General features: G+C 37.6%; 1 protein-coding gene across 1 annotated transcript in view; it reads right to left on the minus strand.

Annotated features, from left to right (window-relative positions):
* cntnap5a (contactin associated protein family member 5a) overlaps window positions 1–20763 on the minus strand; it is a 107453-nt gene that overhangs the window by 60058 nt on the left and 26632 nt on the right. The window contains exons 4-7 of the mRNA XM_034198009.1: window positions 17474–17621; window positions 12372–12575; window positions 8586–8770; window positions 5980–6123 (exon numbers count right to left, since the gene is read on the minus strand). Coding sequence (XP_034053900.1) covers window positions 5980–6123; window positions 8586–8770; window positions 12372–12575; window positions 17474–17621 — 681 coding nt within the window. The remainder of the gene's footprint in view (window positions 1–5979; window positions 6124–8585; window positions 8771–12371; window positions 12576–17473; window positions 17622–20763) is intronic.

The raw sequence follows: 20763 nt of genomic DNA on the forward strand, positions 1-20763 counted from the left end.
GCTTTGAGTCAATTATCACAATTAATTATTGTATGGATTGCAGTCACATTTGGTACACTTAATTACTTTAATCAATTGTCCTTACTTTTGCTCCAGTGCCATATTAAAGTCTTTATGGAAAGATTCCTGCATAATTAATTACATTCATGACCCTCAGAGGTGATTTGAGTTCAATGCCAATTTTCAATTGTTAGCATACTAATACGCTGAACAAAAATGCCTCATATGGTTCACATTATACCTGTGAAACATCAGCTTGTTAGCATTAGCACTGTGAGCATGTTAGCATGCTGATGTTAGCATTTAGCTCAGAGGACCTCACATTATTGGCACACTGGTTAGTATGTTTTTTTTAATGCTACAATTAAGCAGAGCGTCTTATTTCATGTGTTACTTTATTTTTGTCCAATGTTAATTTAAAGGTGGGGTAGGTAATTTTGGAGAAACCAGCTTGAGTGCGCTAGAATTTGAAAATACACAGCCGGAAAAAATCTGCCACTTCCTCACAGAGCCCCTCCTCCAACACACGAACGCGCACATGACCAATGAGGGCACGAGATACATTTGTGCCCAGAGATGACATTTTGTTATGTATTTATTGTCAAAGCATTTCATTTATTCATTGCTATCGGGATGTTAAGAGCATTCCATGGAATATAACAAAACGTGTTTCTGAAGTGAATTACCTACCCCACCTTTAATGTATTGCAGTTTATATAAAATGTGTTAGAATAAAAGATTAAACATGCAACATAAAATCTAATCAGTATTACAAAGTTGACCCTTCTGTAATAATCTAAACAAAGGACATGTTTAACTTTTATTCGTACAGCTTAAAGTTATAACTCTTTATTTAATCATAAATGCAGTTAAATCATACACTATAAATATATCAATCACTGCTCAAGGAGAGATGAACTCTTGAGTTAATGGAACATAAACTCGTATATACACCTGCCATACAGGAGACGTTTATGAATGTACATTCAACCCACATTTATTTACGTCAGACAGCTGTCATCATTTAATCTCCGGTCATCAGTCTTAGCAGAGACTCCAGTTTGTGCTATAGCTCCAAACACTTGCCAACTATTACACTCGTCCTTAAATGTCATTAAATCAGTTTCCATCCCTAGTAGAGATTCTCTGACGTGTACGAGGCCTTTCGAATGGAAAAGTGATTTCTCACATGTCTGTGCTCTTAATGCAGTAATTGTGTTCCTGTGAGAGAAACACAAGTTGTAAACTGAGCTCAAGGACGGACTCAACCTGGATTTACAGGGGAAGCTGAAGATATTTCCCGACATGGTACAAAGCGCCTTTATCTTTTGAGAAATAGAGCGGGACAATACAGTAGGTCAACAATCGCCTGATATTATCTTATCACAGTTATATTGACATTTAAGTTGCTTGTAAAAAGATATTGGTCAAAAGAAATACAAAACATACCTTTGGGTCATTTAAAAACAAGGTCATTATAACAAATATAGAAAGCGATACTTAATAATTGCAGATGTATTGCTAGCTAAGTGCATTTATTGGGGTTTAAAAATAAAACAAAGATACCATTTGACTTGAGTGTTAAGTCAGATTTTTAGAAACTTGTATTATTCATATTTATTTATATATGTATGTCTCTATAAAAATAACTCAAGCTCTTTAAAATCGGAGATCTCACACATTTTGTTTGTGTACAACCTTGAACTCCTTGGAAATCAATGCAACTCACCACACACTGTGTATCTGCTGTGGCTTGTGTCTTTTTGCCAGGTTTATGATATCGATCCCCTTTATTTTCCAGCTGTTATATTAATTGATAGCTCAATACATTTGGGGTTTAACAATCATCTGAAAATATATTCTTTCACTTAAAGGTGGGGTAGGTACATTTGAGAAACCGGCTCGAGATACACTTTTTGTTATATTCCATGGAATGCTCTTAACATCCCGATAGCAATGAATATCTTAAGTGCTTTGACAAAAAATCCATAAAAATATATCATCTGTGGAAGCCGTAATACTGTAAAAAGTACAACCTCACAACCAATCCGTTTAGCCGGGCCGGCTAAACGGATTGCCGCCCTGTCTGTCAGCCTTCCATCTCGTGCACGCACAAATGTATCTCGTGCCCTCATTGGGCGTGCATTGCGCGTTCATGTGTGTTGGAGGAGGTGCTCTGTAAGGAAGTCTGAAGGAAGGGGCGGATTCTTTTCGGCTGTGTACTTTCAAATTTTATTTCACTCGAGCCGGTTTCTGAAACTTACCTACCCCACCTTTAAGGGTTTATCATTTTAAAGAGATATTTGAAGTCAACAATAGGTATTTAAGTCTGTCTCTACCCACATACCCCAAGCTATTCAGAGTCAAATTATGAAAAGAGAGATCTTACACATATTTCTGTATGTGTACAACCCAAGCGGCAAACTGTGGGGTAGAGCCGGGAAGCCAATACGGAAGTGCCACACACTGCAGTTCATATATTGGCCGATAGGCGATGGCTGCAGAAAGGAGCAATTTCCATAGACCCCCATGTTAAAATGCCCAACTTTACAGCAGAAAAAAACATGTTTCTACCCCTGGCTCCATACATTTTATTATCGATATAGTTAGATTCCACCTTCATGATTATGGATCTGTGAGTTAATTGTTTTCTAACGCGACCCTTTTATTTATATTAGGTCTTAAAGTTTGTGCATAAATTAGGGCGTGGTCACATTGAGTGACGGCTCTGTCAAGTGCCTGCCGCTGTTAGCTTCTTGTCTCTCTGCTAGCTGCTCCGTGAAGCTAGCTACATGGACTCTGCCTGCTCAGCTCATCCAGGAAACACAACTTGTAGCCGGCCGTGGTTGTTTGTTCTTCATGCTTATATATCGGACTATTGTGACTCGCTCTGCGGTTAAAACAGACGGTGCATGCATGCGGTTTTGCGGTAAGTGAAATTCTAGTGCTTTATTTATGTGTTAATGATTTTAATCAGCTACGTAATGAATGGTAAGGGTTAGCATGTAAGCTAGTGGTAGCTACATCGGTGCTAACGATTGTAATCGTAGCCTCCAAGTTAAAATCTAAACTGTATATATAAAGGTTAAAACGAAATAGACAAGTGTTAAGTGGGATAATACTGTTGAACAAACGGCTTCTGTTTGAGGTTGATAAAATAAGGTTACATCCTTGTAACTTAGAGATATTTTATTATGTAGGTAGAACTGTATGCATCTAAGGTTAATTTAAATTGGCTATGCTCAAGTATGTAGACAAGCTAATGTCGAAGTAGTGTATGTGAAATCAACCTCACAATAAGATGTGTGTATATTACAATTATTAATGTCATATTTCAAGATGATTACTTAGATATTACAATATGGTTGGTTGAGCTGGAGTTCATTATTGAGCTTACACTTAACGTCAGTCATCTGAAGAACGAACCCAAACCTTGTTGTTTTTATTAATTGCATTACCAAATGGGTATCAAATAAACAGTAAGCATTGGTAACACAACTTCCAAAGTTACAGTAAAATAAAAAGGACCCTGACTTGGACAATACACAATCCAACATGTTCAACAGAAGAGAATCAGTTATATTGTTTGTACACATGGTACTTTACATATATATCTGTTTGTTTAAGGTGTCCAGGTGATGCAGACAGGCTGGACCAGAGAGTGAGAGACAGAACTGGACTCCTCACAGCAGTGAACTTCAGCTCAGGTACAAAGACTCTTTTTTCATACTGTACAAAGAATCAAGAAAGATATTGGTTTAAATGAATGAAGTATTGACTTGAATACACTGATATACATTCCATTAAACAATACTAAATACTAGATCACCTACACATCAGTTAAGTTGAGGGTTTTTTCCATGCAAAAAGTTACATTTAGATGATAACAAGCAATATGACTTTGTCAGCTTTCTAATTTAATGTATTGAAGGCAAAGATATTTAACACATAGTGAGAACTGCTACTATTTTTTACATTTTTACATTACATGTTACTTGTTAGACGCTTTTATCCAAAGCGACTTACATACTCAATACTGTGCAATCCCCACAGGAGCAATTTGGGGTGAAGTGTCTCAGGGACACAACGACATGCTGACTGCAGTGGGGTTTGAACCTGTGCTCCCCTGATCCGAACACCAACGCTCAACCCACTGTACCACACGCCTATTTATCTCTCAATATTGTCTGTAAAAAACGTGGTAAAAGTGATTCTTTCAGTGAGACAACAGAGCAAGCTTCTACAGCTGCACTACGTTTTGATAACAGTTAAATATTATTTTGATAATAACATATATTTCAATGTTGATGAACTTCATACTGTTCATTCATAATCTGATTGTCTTTGTAGCTTATTGTTGAAATAAAAAAACAGCAATTACAATTACAAAATAATTATATCTACAGCCCCTAAACACACAAACACACCGCTTTCATAAATAACACACTTGTTCTGCAATAATATGTTTTATGTTTCCTGTCATTTTTGTTAGGAAAGGACATGCCTGAAAGACACGACATTGTCTCCTTCTCTGAGGGTCAAGAAGAACATCCAAGAGGAACATTAAAAGCTGATGTTATGAGATTTTAAGACCAGTACAGGACATTCACTAAGAAACTACTTTTATTGTAAAAACAGTCAGCTGATCGAATGCAGCTATTTCCACATCTACACTCCTTCAGCTGATTATTTCTATTTGCCTCACTTTATGAGCTTCACAACATGTACCTTGTTTTGCAACGTCACAAATAAATGGGGCCAATCTTCAGTCAGATGTGAATGTGTAATCTAACATTTTCAGTAAGAATAATGGACAAAAGGAGTGCAAATACAAATATAATTTATTGAAATGTGAACCAAAAGTTAATCAAATGTTTTAAATAAAAAGCACATATGGACAAAAGGTGTAAACCTAAATGTATAAGTAAACACATTTAGTCAAATAAAGTGACCGACTAGGCCTGTGCAGTTGGTATCAGCTTTGCCCAGCATGGGCTCCTTCATCAGCCCTGGTCCTCCTCGCTGAGGAAAGACCCTCAGTCCTCTCCAAACCAACAGACAGGACGTCCATCACACGGAGGTTTCTCCCTGAAGTCTCTGCAGCTCTCTGGACACCATGCTGTCTCAATCCGTCCACACTGAATATGAGAGGGGGAAAATGAAAATAATAAATGCTTTAGACAATAAGAAACATAAAGTTGACTGTTGAGTTGCTCAGTTTTTTTAGATTGTCAATACTATTACTGTATAACTAATATCTCAGGTTAAGAGGCACATTCAAATAAAGATTGGTCTTTAAATACATTTTGTCTTTTGAATTGTTTGTCTAAAGTCAAGGATCTATAACTGGTACTTAGTTTTAATGATAGTCTGGTTATTATGCTGTTTGGAGGAGGCCTCACAGGTAAGAGCACTAACTAGCTACCATCACATGTACCTTAGCTTGACTTAAATGTATTAAACGTATAGGTAAGTGATATCAAAATATAAATAACTAATGTCATGCAAACATATTAATATTTGCTTGATTCCAGTGTTGAATTTAGCACAATTGCATACAAACGTTAAGGGGTTTTAAGATTCTGAAGTATTATGCTAAAAGCTCAATAACTTAGATTATTATTTATAGTTTTGCTGAATAGTTTCATGTCCGCTTACCTTAGAAACGTAAAATGCGACGGCAGCGTGCAGATGGGGAGCATGTTAGCTTAGCTTGGTAGCTTCAGCTAGCTCTGGAACTTCCAGCTCGGTGGCAGCAGGTCCCGCCTCGGCTCCGCCTCTTTGCCCTTATTTGGAGCAGGCTGGAGAAGGCGGGAGTTGAACTCTGGCGTCACTGTCGAGCCGTTAGTGGCCGACTCCGCCTACTAAGGGCTTCACGGCAACTGCAGAATCCTATGGGTGACGTCACGGACCCTACGTCCATTTATATATACAGTCTATGGTACAACCTTGAACTCCTTGGAAATCAATGCGACTCACCACGCTGTGTATCTGCGGCTTGCGTCTCTTTGCCAGGTCTATGACATTGATCCCGTTGTAGTAGAGGTTTTCCATGCAGCCGAGGAAGTTCTTCCTCAGAAAGGTGCCAGGTTTACCAGGAAGTGGGATGCCTCCAAAACTCAGCTTTAATGAAAGGAAAACAGAAGAACCCTTAGCACAAGATGCACAGCTGACCAAAAACAAACACGTAAACAAATATAAATTCATAATCTGTATTTTACTGTACTGTATGTTCAATGATCACAGTCTTAAAATACATGCAGACATATTCTCACTGGTGTGATTCAGCAAGTGAGAAAACAACACCCACTCACAGGATCCAAACATACACAGAGCGTCTATATGCATACAGTTGGCCTATTGTGGTCTGGGGCTGTTGTTCACCGTTTGGCATATGTTCTTGAGTTTCTAACAAAAGGGAATTTTAAGGGCAACAGCAGCTTGAGAAATATGTTTTTTCTTTTTAAATTGGAAAAAAACACCCATGCACACAAAAAGGTGTCTTAAACTAAAGTTGTTTTTTTCAGATTTGTGTGTGGAAGAACTTGGCTGGCCTGCACACAGCCGATCACGCAAGCTGAGTGCGAGCCAGACCTTATCAACCCAACATCAGTGTTGGACCTCACTAATGCTCATGTTGCTGAATGGAAGCTAATCCCTTCAGCCAGGTTCCAAAACCTCTCTTTGAAAGCCGTCCAAGACAAGTGCAGGCTGTTACAGCAGCAGATTAATCACATTGTGGAGCTAGCAAATAAATCTTAGCTACCTGCTCAAAAAAATATCTCAGGCTGATGCAATGCATGGTTAGTTAGGAATGAGCTCTGTCAACACTAAAATAATCTATTGCACCGTACGATCCTCTGACTTTCTGTACTGCCTTAACCTGTGGCTGTCTAGTTGGTGTGCAATATGTATGTTTTGTTTTATTGTTTTTATTAGCATATACTGTATATAGATGCTTATAATATAAGCATTTATGTTGTGTGTTTTTACTGATTGTATTTACACGTTTTTTTCATTTTGTTTTTCAGCGTCAACAGATCAAAAATACCTCTTGGCTAACTGGTGAATTTACAGAAATGTTGAATAGTGTGAACTGTCCCTAATAAACTATGAATAATAAATATAATAATAATACAATATTTGTAAAAGATAACTCCTTTAAAGATTGTTAAATATGCACTGGATGACACATACATAATATCATATTTAATGCCTCTAAAGTTGGTAAACTATGATTTGACTAACACTTTCCAAGGGAGGGGTTTAGTCAACATCTACATACCTTAAATTACTGTAGTAGGGCACATTTAATAACCTCATGAAATATGTTTTAGAATGTTCTCGAATAAAATGGAAAAACAAAGTTCACACAGCACTCAAAGTGGAAAGACACAATGTCAAAGCTAAGGGTAGGCAGTACATTTCTGGTTCCTTTGGACAAACAAATCTATTTAACCTTCAAGAAAATTGAAATAAAAATCTGAGAGAAAATGTGACTTTTGCAGCTTCTTTTGGATATGTAAAGAGAGCGTTCCTATTTGCTGTTCTACAAATAGAGATGTGTGCACATATCTCTTTGGACGATGAAAGACTGATACTATTGAAGCATTGTCAACAACGGCTTACACTGCAATTCAGCCCCAAAAAGAAAGATGGACTTTGGATGGAGTCTGACAATATCGGCAGATCGTTTCCGAGATGGAGAGAAAATGGTGCGAATAGTTTAACCTTTCTGCTCAAGCCTCACGGATACGCTAGCTATACGGGGTAGCTCGGGGCGAGCAATATTTTCCTTTTCATCTCTGAAAAGCACTGCTGCTTCTGTAGCTTGCTTAGACTTAGAGCCATTCACAGTTTGGAAAGAAAAGAGGAAGGTATGGCTAATAGAATTGCAGCTATATGAATGTATCTGGACCACAATCACGATCTGGATTATGTTAAAAATTAATGACAGTATTTGTACAGGTTGCTGTATGAATCCCATGCATATGCCTGTGCTCGTCTGTTGGGAGGAGCTCGGGTCAGAGAGGGGAGAGCTGCAGGATGAAAGCTGTATTTTCAAATTCTGTTTTACCTGTACCTCGGGTACCACTTGAATTCCAATTTGTTGAAAGTTTATTATGGAATGTTTGCCCTATAGCGTTAAAAAGGAACTGCTTCTCCCTGCTTTACATGCAGTGCAAAGGTCTGTCCTTTGAGACAACAACAAAAAACGTCTCTGCTCCTTTTCTGTTTCTTTGTTTACTTTCATTCATAATTAAAATCAAAATGCCTCTTCCAAGGGCTTGCCGTCAACATAATAGATGCTGTTTACTACAACACTCCAAGGCTCATTACAATGATATTAATGATAGAGTTGTCAGGCCCTCACTGGTTGACTTCAGATATATATCTGTATATATATTTCTTTTTAATGACTGCTTTTAAATGCCATTTTCTTAATGTCTTTCGTTTTTTGTAAAGCACTTTGAATTGCCTTGTGTTGAAAGGTGCTATATAAATAAACTTGCCTTGCCTTGCCTATATATATATTCACTTTTACAAAGCCGCTGTTGTGTAATTTAAACATCCCATTGACTCACCTCGTAGTCCACCTCCAGAGAGTGTCCTTCTCCTTTGGTTTGGAAGTGCTGTGTGTGGGAGTCCACTGTGAGGTTAACCTGCTTGTTGAAGCGCTCTATGTGAACAGAGTGCCACTGCTGATCATCCAGCAGACTGCCCACAGTGACTGCAACACGCCCGCTGCTGAACCTCAGCCTGCTGTCGTCTGCACAAACACAAAGAAAGCGGCAGGAAAGCAGTGAGCAGCTTTACATCTTCCACAGTGCACCTGTAAATACGTGAGGGCAGAAAGCCAGAGCTCAGGTGTAAAAAGGAAATTAACAGGCACCTTTATTTCCTTTCTATACACTTAGATGATTATTTGATTTTGATATTGAATATGCAACAGCACTGACTCTTATCTTTGCCTTTTGCTGTAACATTATGTCCCTGCTGCGACAAATAGGGATCATAGGCAGGGGCGCAGATAGTGGGGGGGACGGGGGGGATACGTCCCCCACAATTTCATAGGGACACTGATCCGCTCCCCCCCCCATTTAAATAAAAAAAAAGAATATAAAAAATATATATTTTGATTTGTTTTGTTATCGTTTTTTTCAATATATATATTTGTTCACATGATCGTTGTAATATAAATATATATCAGGGTTCATAAATTGTTTCACCAATGATTTTCAATGACTTTTCCCATGACTTCTCCATGACCTTTACCTCATTTTCCATGACCAAAAAAAATGACATGTGGCTAGCATGCGCTGCCTCGCCCATATTCGAAATATCAAATATTTTACAACACAGTTTGCATTTAGCACGTCTTGGGTCAATGTCTTTTGATAACCACAATTGGTACTTATCATTTAGAAGCCATACATTGTTGAAACTGCACTTCCCTGGCATCTTGGCAGCCTTATATCAAATAATAGCTCCTGTAGACTAGAGGGTGTGATTGTAAACATCTCTCACCAGCTAAATACTGCCACAGTTGCCATTTTACATTTCATTACTATATGATACAGTATTTATTATCATTATAGTATTACTGTTTCGGTGATTAGATAAAATATCAATTATATTTGATGCAACTTTAGTTATATTTCCATGACTTTTCCAAAACTTTGGGATCAATATTGTTTTCCATAACTTTTCCAAGGCCTGGAATTTGCATTTTGAATTTCCATGACTTTTTCAGGTTTTTAATGACCGTACGAACCCTGATATATACAGTATGTGTAATATATAGATTACTTATTGTTAATTGTTATTCCTCTAAATTGTTATTTCCTCAAACGCCTTAATAAATGATCCTTCTTAAGGTAAATACCAATTCATTTGTTAATCCATGTACATACTTACATTGTATTTGATTTGATCTTGAAACAGTTCATATTTGAGCTTACGGTTAATGTTACTTATGATTGTAAAACAAATAGTAAGTAAATATCGTGAAAGTAATTTATCTCAGTTTCGTCCCCCCCCATTTCAAAACCCCACCTGCGCCCCTGATCCTAGGTATGATTTCTAATTCTGATAAATACTGGAACAGAAAGCATTACATCGGTATAAGGAAGGCATGGACCATTATTTCCTTTCTACTGTATACACAAAGATGATTATTTGATTTTCTTTTATTTACGCCTCTTTATGTAATATGTGACTGCACTGCTCTACTTATCTTATTTGTGCCTTTTGTCTGGGCTTTCCCTTTGCCGTTACATTGTACATTTCCTCGCTGTGACAAATATATAAAGAATTGGGATTTCTAGACATGATTTCTAATTAGTATTCTGCTGTATACTGGAACAGAAAGCATTACATTGGTTTGTTGGAAGGCATGTCATGTTTTACTGGTTATTTAGAAAATACATTACACTGTAAACCAGTGGTCCCCAAACTAAGGCCCGCGGGCCGGGTACGGCCCGCCTCCACATTTGGCCCGGCCCCCTGAACAATACCAGAGACGCATTATGATTTTTTTTTTTTTCTTTTTTTTTTTTTTCAGTCTGGCCACGCGAATCCTAGACTAGCCCCTGTCAAAATGTTGTGACCTGCTCTATCGAAATCAGTCGCATTGACCCGAAGACACCTTTTGAGTTGTATACACTGTTGGAAAGAGGATATTCCTAGCTTTCTAATGATATCAGGATTGTTTTTGTACTTCAAATATTAAGCGAAATATGTCACATTATATAATGACTGTCACCGAGTCATCATTTTGAGAAAAAGGCCTTCAAAGTTGTCTCTTCTCTGGAATCCATCGATCTGATTGATTATTAGCGGAGCAAATGATCAAAATACTACAGAGGGAAGATATTTTCGTTTGGAGGGGAAGCTCGCGAGTGTGTGTGCATACGTGTGTGTGTGAGTGTGTGTGCTTGTGTAATTTTGCGTTTGTGTGTATTGTGTTTGTTTCCCGGGGAAAACACTCACGAGAAACACCGGCTGTTGTTATGCCTGCCGTTCTCCGCTTGTAATTATGCCGAAGCTTCAAAGGTGTATTTATCTTCTGAATTTGCCGAAACAAGTTTAATATTCTGAAAGCCAAGACTTTGTTTAATTGAAATCAGATGAAAACAAACTGTAACGGACCCTGCAGTGTTATCTATGATTACTATACTCTTACATTCATAATTTCAGCGGAGTGAGGGGGGGGGGGCGGCGCTGCGGAAGAGCAGATTGCGAGTGAGAAATAAATAAATTGGAAATAAAGTGTCATATTCTGAAAGCCAAGACTTTGTTTGTTTAAAATCAAACAAAACACCCGAACCCCGAAAAAATAGTTTTTTTTACGTAAATCCACGTTTATTTTGAGAGATTCTGCTCTGACAACTAAGCTAAACTTTTACCTGTTAAGATTGTGCACGGCACAACAGAAAGTTACAGTAATTTTCAATGGACTTTTTTTCTGTGAAGAACCCAGAGAGGGTTATTTGGTTATTATTTATTTCATAAATAGTGTTATTTATTTCATTAATAGTGTTATTATTTATTTCATAAATAGTGTTATTTATTTCATTAATAGTGTTATTATTTATTTCCTGACTTTATTTCTGTGAAGATCCCGGAAAGGGTTATTAATATTTGGTTATGTGTGGCTTTCTAGAAAACAATAAATGTTTACGTTTAGACACCCATGCGATCGTCACACTTTTTCTGTTACAAACTGACCCGGCCCCCATCAGAGAAGGGAAAAGTTATGTGGCCCTCACAGGAAAAAGTTTGGGGACCCCTGCTGTAAACCATAAATAATTCATTACCATTCCGATGATCAAGAACTGTTTTGTGCTATTTTGCTGCTTTAGACATTTTAAATGCACTTAATGTCCCCTCTTTTATTGATGATATTCAATGGATATACATACATCAATCTAACTAAAATATATTTATGGAAGCTTATGCTATTGGGGTTGTTTCCTTTCCTGTAGTGTAGGTTTTGGTGCATGTAAATGGTCTTCAAAGGCTACAATCCCTCAAGTATTCTCTTTCAGTTTGTCATGCATTTATTTTTGACAACACCACATGCATTTGTTTTACCCCTTCCCAATAATCAATACACATTTATTTTTTTGATGAAACATTCTTGTGATTACTGTGAATACTTCTTTTAATTGATTGATACCACTAATTTCATTCTTACCATCCTTGTTTTAATTTCAGTGTGAACAAAAAACAATAAGCATATTGGTCTTTAGTATGTTGTGAAAACCCTCTCGTCATTACGGGGTGCAACTCTCAATCGTGACTGTGACTAAACTCTTGTGGAAGTAGGACATTTCTTTCCGAGAGAGAGGTTAGCAAAGCTCGGTTACCTAAGTTGAGGTAGAGGTCCAATCTTCCTCGGTGCAGCTCCAGGGTGATGTAATCTCCTCTCTGCCCCTCTCCGTGCAGTAAAACCCCCTCGGCCTGATTGCTCTTGAAGCGCAGAGAGATCACGTCCTTCACCGTGGACATGGACTTCTGGTTAAACCGATACAGCAAGGAGCTTCTGCCGTCGAAGTCGGCAACATATGATTCTGTAATGGAATCAGAAAAAAAACTATTGGGTCAGTTTTCCACCTTGAAATGTTTAAAAGCAAAAAATATTTGTAATATGGCTTTTAATTTGGGTTAACTTTCAACTCTCGCTAGTATCATTGTCCATGTTTTGCTTTTATTTTACATTTTTTAAATTGTTTAATTTTAACATATTTTTATTTCTAGGCAAGGCAAGGCAAGTTTATTTATATAGCACTTTTCAACACAAGGCAATTCAAAGTGGTTTACAAAAAATGAAAGACATTCAGAAAATGGCATTTAAAATCAGTCATTAAAAAGAAAAGATAATAAAATAAACATTAAAAGAAAAAAATACATGGATAAAAGTTACAGTGCAGTCTAAGATATGAAATGTTCAATTAAAAGCAGCGACACAAAGAAAAGTCTTCAGCCTGGATTTAAAAGTAGTCAGAGTTGCAGCGGACCTGCAGGTTTCTGGGAGTTTGTTCCAGATATTTGGAGCATAATAACTGAACGCTGCTTTACCATGTTTAGTTCTGACTCTGGGGACAGAAAGCTGACCAGTCCCTGAAGACCTGAGAGATCTGGATGGTTCATAATTTAGCAGGAGGTCAGAAATGTATTTTGGGCCTAAACCATTCAGTGCTTTATAAACCAGCAGCAGTATTTTGAAATCTATTCTTTGACACACAGGAAGCCAGTGTAAAGACTTCAGAACAGGAGTGATGTGATCCACTTTCTTAGTGTTAGTGAGAACTCGAGCAGCGGCGTTCTGAATTAGCTGCAGCTTCCTAATAGATGTTTTAGTGAGACCTGTGAAGACACCATTGCAGTAGTCCAGTCTACTGAAGATAAAAGCATGGACAAGTTTTTCCAAATCCTGCTGTGACATTAGTCTTTTAATCCTAGATATATTCTTTAGGTGATAGTAGGCTGATTTAGTAACTGTTTTAATGTGACTGTTGAAACTCAGGTCAGAGTCCATGACTACACCTAGATGTCTGGCTTTATCTGTTGTTTTGAACATTGCAGACTGAAGCTCAGCGCTAACTTTTATACGTTCTGCCTTGGCTCCAAAAACATTACCTCAGTTTTATCTTTGTTTAATTGGAGAAAGTTCTGACACATCCAGTCATTGATTTGTTCAATGCACTTACTCAGTGTTTGAATTGGAGCATATTCTAATTGAATTAGGATTACTGTTGATGTTTTATCTTGTTCTGTATTAATTTTAATATTATTTTAATATTGTTGTTGTTTTTTCTGTAAAGCACGTTTGCATGAAAAGTGCTATACAAATAAAGTGTATTATTATTATTATTATTATTATTGTTACTTTTAAGGAATTATAAGTAAAATGCTCTATATTCGTAAACAATTGCACTATATTTTACAAATGATGTAACTGTGGTGTCACGGCTTTGGAAAATTGCTCTCACAATTTATTCTGCATCGATTTATGACCTGAATGCATCATAATAGTCTAATTAATTTTCAGAATAATTTGCAGCTATTTCATTTTACTATCAACTGTTAATAACCTAATCACACGCATGTTAAAACAGAAGACAATTTCTAAAGGTAGATTTGTACTGTGTCACTAAGGAGGCAAGACAATTAAGAACATTGTGTTCATAACATAATCTAAAATGAGATGGATTCATTTATTTCGGTATCGATCCTATTGTCAAAATAAGATTTAGTGTCAGTAGGAACGTCTCTTTGGGGATCGATTCCCCTGCCCCTAGTGACACGCGGTTTAATTTAAGGCATAACATTACCACTGGCTGCAATAATATGTAATAAATTCAATTTATTTTTTGACACCGCAATAATCAATTCACCATTGCCAGCATCAACAGCCAAACAATTAGAAATGTGTTTAAGTAGCAGAAAGAGAAGGCTCAGTCTTTCCACAGTGGAGTCAAAATAGCTACACATTTGTCACTGCTGGTTTCTGTCGACCATTTCTTTATTATGTATCAAACTAATCATCCTTACATCCATCAGACTTTCTAACAAGTTGTCTAGCTTATGTTAGCTGCCAATCTAGTAAGCTAGGTGGCATATGTTAGCTAAAGCTATCGCCAAATGTGTGGCTCTAATAATTTAAATCAGATGTATCTAATACCCTATGGTTAAACTTACAGTGTGGACCTATTTCTATCGTTATAGTAGTGAGAGTAATTTAAAAAATGTTAGCTGCCAATCTATTAAGCTAGCAAGCAAATGTTCGCTATCTAGCTAGCTATCAATAAATGTGTGGCTCTCATAATCTATATTGGTATTAGTATTTTATACCCTAGGCTAGGGTTAAAGTTGCATTGTGGACCTGTGACCACCGTTCGTGCAGTGAGAGTGATTATAACACATTGTTGTCATGTCATTTTTTTCAGACCGGACGCTCTCATGCAGCCAGAAGCTCCTCATAGCCGTGAACATTGCTGTTAATTCCCAAATATGCGTTATTTGGATAACATCTCATCACATATATTGGTAATGTAAATGGTTAGTTTATTGCCTGAAAAAGTTCATTCAAAAGCTTAAAACTGTTTATTTGCCAAGTAAAACGGTTGATTAAGCTGGCAACGCTATGCTAAGTAGCAATGACGCTCTAATCAACCAATAATAAGGCAACGTAGAGGCCCCGGAGCAGTGGAAGCATAATGTGAATAAAGTCAGTTATATTATCTGTTATACAGCAGCAATCTGAGTTAGAAAATAAAATATAACAGTAGCCAAACCTCTCTATCAAAAGGTTCGGTCAATACATCTCGATTACACTTTCCTTGTTTCACTCTAATCATTGATGTTGAATTGATTTCCAGGAGTCCTGAAGAATAGATTTGAGATGAGTAGCATTGTCAGTGTCACCTCTATTTAATCCTGCCTCATAGAGACGCTCTGTAATGCAGCAGAATGAGCTGGCAATATAACCTTTCTCAGACTTCTTGGCGGAAAAGTACTTTCTATAACTTAGTCATACATCAGTTATATTGTTATTCATTTGTTTTTTTTCAGTGTAAGCGGACACATTAATCCCCAAAAATGATCCAATGGAGAAACACTGAGTTCACGAGGCAGTTTTATACCTGTTAGCCCAACATTAACACACTTTGCTGCTGTGGCTGGGTACCATATAACTGAGTGATAACTGTGGAATATTCTGACGGTGTTTCACAGCGCATTAATTCACCTGCTCATTTATAGTTATTGCTGCCTCACAATGCGTGGGAGAGGTGAATCCCCATTAGATGTATTTTATTGAGAATTGCTCAGGAAATACCAATGTGCGTCTCTTTATCTCGCGCTGTGCGGTCACAGAGGTCCAGTTTGCTTTAGCATCTCATTACAAGTGCAAGTATGGAATTATTTGAATGTACTATTTTATGATTACATCTTGCAAGATAGTAATTGAATTGTGTTCTTTCGAGAATTCATCATCTTAAGATAATTAACTGAAGAAATTAAGCCAGGCATTAAGGCCAGAGCACTCTTTCATGCACACTTTAACCGGCTGTGTCTTGGCTTGCATCCGAACGCACTGATGCTCCAGAAAAGCAGCAATCTCCACATATGTTCCCAGGAGTGGCACACCCCAGATAGCGTTTCTTGATTACTTCTTCCGTCTGTGAAGCACATCTGGTGCTGAGAGCTGCCCAGTGTGTGTTACACTTCATTACTTCTTTTGTCATTTTTACTGTGGCCAATGCGTGGGACACTTTGCTTTCTCACGGCAGAGAGAGCACATACTGTACTCAGTGATATGACTGAGGAATACAATCATGTTAATCTATAGAAAAGTAGGTATTTAGGTTGTGAAATCTTCCAGAAATTGAAAAATGGTTGTATAAAAGTCCTAAAAGGAGTTGGGAATATCATTTTTTTTTGTGGACAAATATTAGTCAAATATTTGGTGGACAAATATTAGTCAAATATTAGTAAACCTAAGTAATATTACCTCAGAGCATTTCACTTCACACATCTTTACCCCAACCTTGCCTCTTAGGGCTTCCATAGTTGTGTTTGTTTTTCGTTTGTTGATCACTATGAGCAGCATTTTGTGTTTGAAAGGTGCTATCTAAATAAAAGGTTTTATTATTATAATAATAATAACGACTCAAGCTGATAATTAAGATTTATTTTTCAAAAAATAAACAAGCAAACACAATTATGTTGGTATTAATGGATGTGAGTGTAAGCCTCACAGACTGCATCAACAGCATTAATATTATCAACAGCAATGTAATGACCTTAGCTGCATTGAGTATATTTGTACACGGTCTGTCTCCACTTTGTGTTTTTGTTAGTAGTTTTAGCAAATCATGCTGTATTCTGCAGCATCATGCAAATCTCTTCTCATCACTTGTTTTATAGCTGCTACAGGGTGAACAAAGCAATAACATAAATCCGGCTGTCTGCTATCTACACTAGCAAAGGCCTGTCAGGAGGCTTTTAAGTTTGTTGTATGATAAATAAAGTCTTTATAGCTTCATAAAATATTGTGTCTCTGCATGTTCGAAATGATATTCCCTTCCACTGTTAAGGATGCCGATGTTAATTGAAAATTCAAACATGGAGCCCTAGAGACTCTACATGTTCCAACATTGGTCTTTAGCTCCTGACACTTAACTTAAAGTATTATGCTGAAAGTGTTGGACGAGAAGACATCCCTGTGCATATATGTTTCACACTGTCAGGAAATTTGATAAGCCATTTTACCGCTGTCTGGAGTATGAAATGGCACGTTAAAGCCAAGTGAAGAGAAAATAGTCCTCATTACTCTCCATCAAGAGAGTGAGGCTGCCGCGCCAAATGTATAAATGAGAAATTGTTCTAGGTAGAGATTTGATGTGAGGACGGAGAGCTTTCAGAGTGTTGTGTTAACTTTAGTGTGTGTGTGTGTGTTACTCACTGTAGGAGCAGCCGTACGCCTCCACTCTGAGGCCCATCCAGCCGCTGGGGTTCCATTGGAGGGGGATGAAGCGCAGGAAACGCGTCCTCACTGGGTGGGACAGCTTGTTCTGCACAACAGCCTCCGAGTTCACATTCCCCACAAATCTCTGCAGGGCCATAGAGGAACAAAGAGCGTGGTTATCCACTGAGAAACAAGGAAATTACCTCAGATCCAGCAGTGAATAGTAATATGTCCACTCACAACAGTCTGCATTTCGAGATACTCGAAATAGAAGCACAATGAAACTATAAATCCTTGAATGGCACGGAAAACAACAAAGTGCTGACGGGGCGAACCCAAGGGCAACGTCTTCTTCCTATCCTTGAACATACTAGTTGATGTAAAGGGATAAGAATCGTGGCGTGGTGTGGAAATATGAGAATATCTGTTTAAATGAGTCTCTGTGAGGAGGAGGAAGAATCACCACTGAGGCAGCCAGGGGCAATAAGGGCTCTCGTATTGTGTTTTCTCCCTGCAGAGCTAAAAACAAAAACCTCTGAATACAATTGGGGGATGTCATTCTTCTTTTTCTATTCCAGCCCTCGTCTATTCAGCCTGCACCAGACAAAGCCAGGGGACATTAACAGAGAAACAGAGAGCGTGAGTGAGAGACAAATCACCTTTCCTCTCAAATGACTGATTACCAGATTCGCCATAACTGATTCTACGCAGGTGACATATCAGATCAATAAGCACCCCTACTATAAAGAACCAAAAAGATAGATCATTGACATTGTAGCCCCAGGCTATTGTGGACAGTTCAACACAGACAGACAAGGCCAATATCTCAACTTTCCGCAACAGCAGAGATACAATTACCAGCTACACGAATGACCGTCCGATGCTTTCAGACTGCGGCAAAGCTCAAGCATCATTAAATGCACCAGGATGCTGCTTCTTGGTAATCAAGGTAACAGTGTGAGTGTTCAGGCTGTTATTGTGATTTATGCCACCACTTTCCCTTTTTGAGCCATTACCGAGGTGTCTGAATCTTAACACGCCAGGCTTATTTACACATGCACAGTATTTCAGGTCTGCACAGGACGGATTAACGAATGGCGCTTGGGCTTTATACATTCGGTCAAATCAAATGTTTTACTTCAGCAAGAACAGCGTTAAGAGAGAAGACAATGTGAGAAACACATTGGCCTTGAAAATAACCCAAGAAGCATATTGACAATATGTTTTCCTTATAACATTTTCCAAATGCTTTCAACCCGAAAACATCTAATGGAGCCATCAGTGTTTCATTGGCAACCTGGCGGATGAAAGCATGCTACTTACCATGACCTTTTTATTTTCAGGCTTTTGTGTAAGAAAACACTGCGGTAAAGTAAGACTATTTGATCGTACCGCATTGCTATTCTGCAGTAAACTAAAAGCTGTCAAAATATGCCTTCATGTGCTAAGAAGTTCTGCATATTCAAAACAAGATGAGCAACAGTCAAGAGAAGGCAAACACACATTTCAGATTAAAAACACGCTTCGTAATTATTTTGTATTTAAAGCGTGGCTTACCTTCATCACTAATGTGTGTTTAATATGTACTTTGACTGAGGTGAAGTATTCACACCACGCTGCTTCATAAACACATGACATCACCTTCTAATGAAGCCTCACCCAATTTAAACCAGTGTGAAAAGCAATGACAGGAAGAGCAAACATGAAAATATATCTCAAGATAAATAACCACAACCGTTTCTACTTTGGGAGTAAATGTGCGTTTATGAAAGACACATTTGCAAACTCAGGTTAGATGTTTGGGGTATGGAATAACTTTAGTATCCAGCTTGTTAAACTTTCCCTTTCCTTATGTTTTTGTTATCATCATTAACCCCGTCTGTCCTCCCAACTCCCAGCTGAATGTGTGGAAAGTCTAACGAACCAAACAAACTCTGATTAAGGCTGCACTGCAGTTTTCAAACCAATTCATTAGCTAGTAACACTCGAATACGTCAGTATGAGTCATTAGTATTCAATAGCAATACCACTACAAGAATACCACTGAGACGGTCCTGAGCTATGACGTTTGTTTTTTTCCTCTTTGGAAAAACTTGCATCAGAACATCCTGTGTGCGTGTCAACTGGGGAGACATTAAGGTCCCTGAATAAAAGCCTCAGGGTGCAGAAGATGTTCAGGTCCAGAGGAGCAGGGTCGGTCCTTATCCACATAAACAGCCTTAACCCCACTGTGACTTCATTATTTCTATTTATGCTTCTGTCACTGTGGAAGAGTTTCCCTTCCCATTCATTAAGATTATTTATAGTAATGAGCTCCCTTGTGTCAGATTTCTTTTCTGTTGCGTACATCATAGACGCATACGTATATTTTAATCAATGCACGGGGGGATCAACCCCGCTGCTGAATATGAAGACGCTACAGTGTGTTGCAAAAGGTCATTGGTTAGTTAACAGCCTAAGGGAGCGCATAGTAAGTAAGGTTGTGTCTTCCTGGTCGAATGTACTTATTGTAAGTCGCTTTGGATAAAAGCGTCAGCTGAATGTAATGTAATGTAAGCGGGAGTCTGAGAGTGTGTGACCTTGCCGTGACTGGAAATGCTAAAAGATTCCCCGACGGCCAGTCAGTCAGCCAGAGTCCCCTGACCGGGATCTAAGGCTTTAGACAATTCTTCAAAATGATAGGAAGAAGTCTATCTTATGTCTGTCAATGTTAATAAGAGAATGTCTACTATACGTGTATTGGAATGGATTCATTTGTTTAAAACATATTTAGCCTGTTTTTTATTGATAATTTATTATATATAATTTAATTTGTATTGTCTATTATTTAAAAAAAATCCTAATTGTAAATAAAACACTGCTTCCGGATATATGGCAACTAAAAGGAATGTTTTGTTTTATTTATTTTTGGATGAATTTTGGGTTACAGTTTCATTCAAATTAATTTAATTTAATTTTTTCTCTTTTTTCTATCATTTATTTATTTAATTTTTAGTTCATAATTTATTTTCCTTCAAGAATTGTTTTCTGTTTTGAGTTAGAGTTAACTCATATCATTTATTCATTTTTTCCTTCAAGAAAAAAACTGCATTCGGAAATAAGACATGAAATATTATCTCATTCATTTAAAATAAAATGGTTGGTATTTTGAATAAAGTACGTGTATGACCAAATAAGTCAATAAACAATATACAAACATTTTTTTTTTAGAGTTGTATCAAGGTACTGTCTACAGCATCACTGTGATTCCTTTGAGGCTGCACAGTGATGCTGTGAGCTTAATGTTA

This window comes from Gymnodraco acuticeps, unplaced genomic scaffold (genome assembly GCF_902827175.1).
Source record: "Gymnodraco acuticeps unplaced genomic scaffold, fGymAcu1.1, whole genome shotgun sequence".
Classification (NCBI taxonomy): Eukaryota; Metazoa; Chordata; class Actinopteri; order Perciformes; family Bathydraconidae; genus Gymnodraco; species Gymnodraco acuticeps.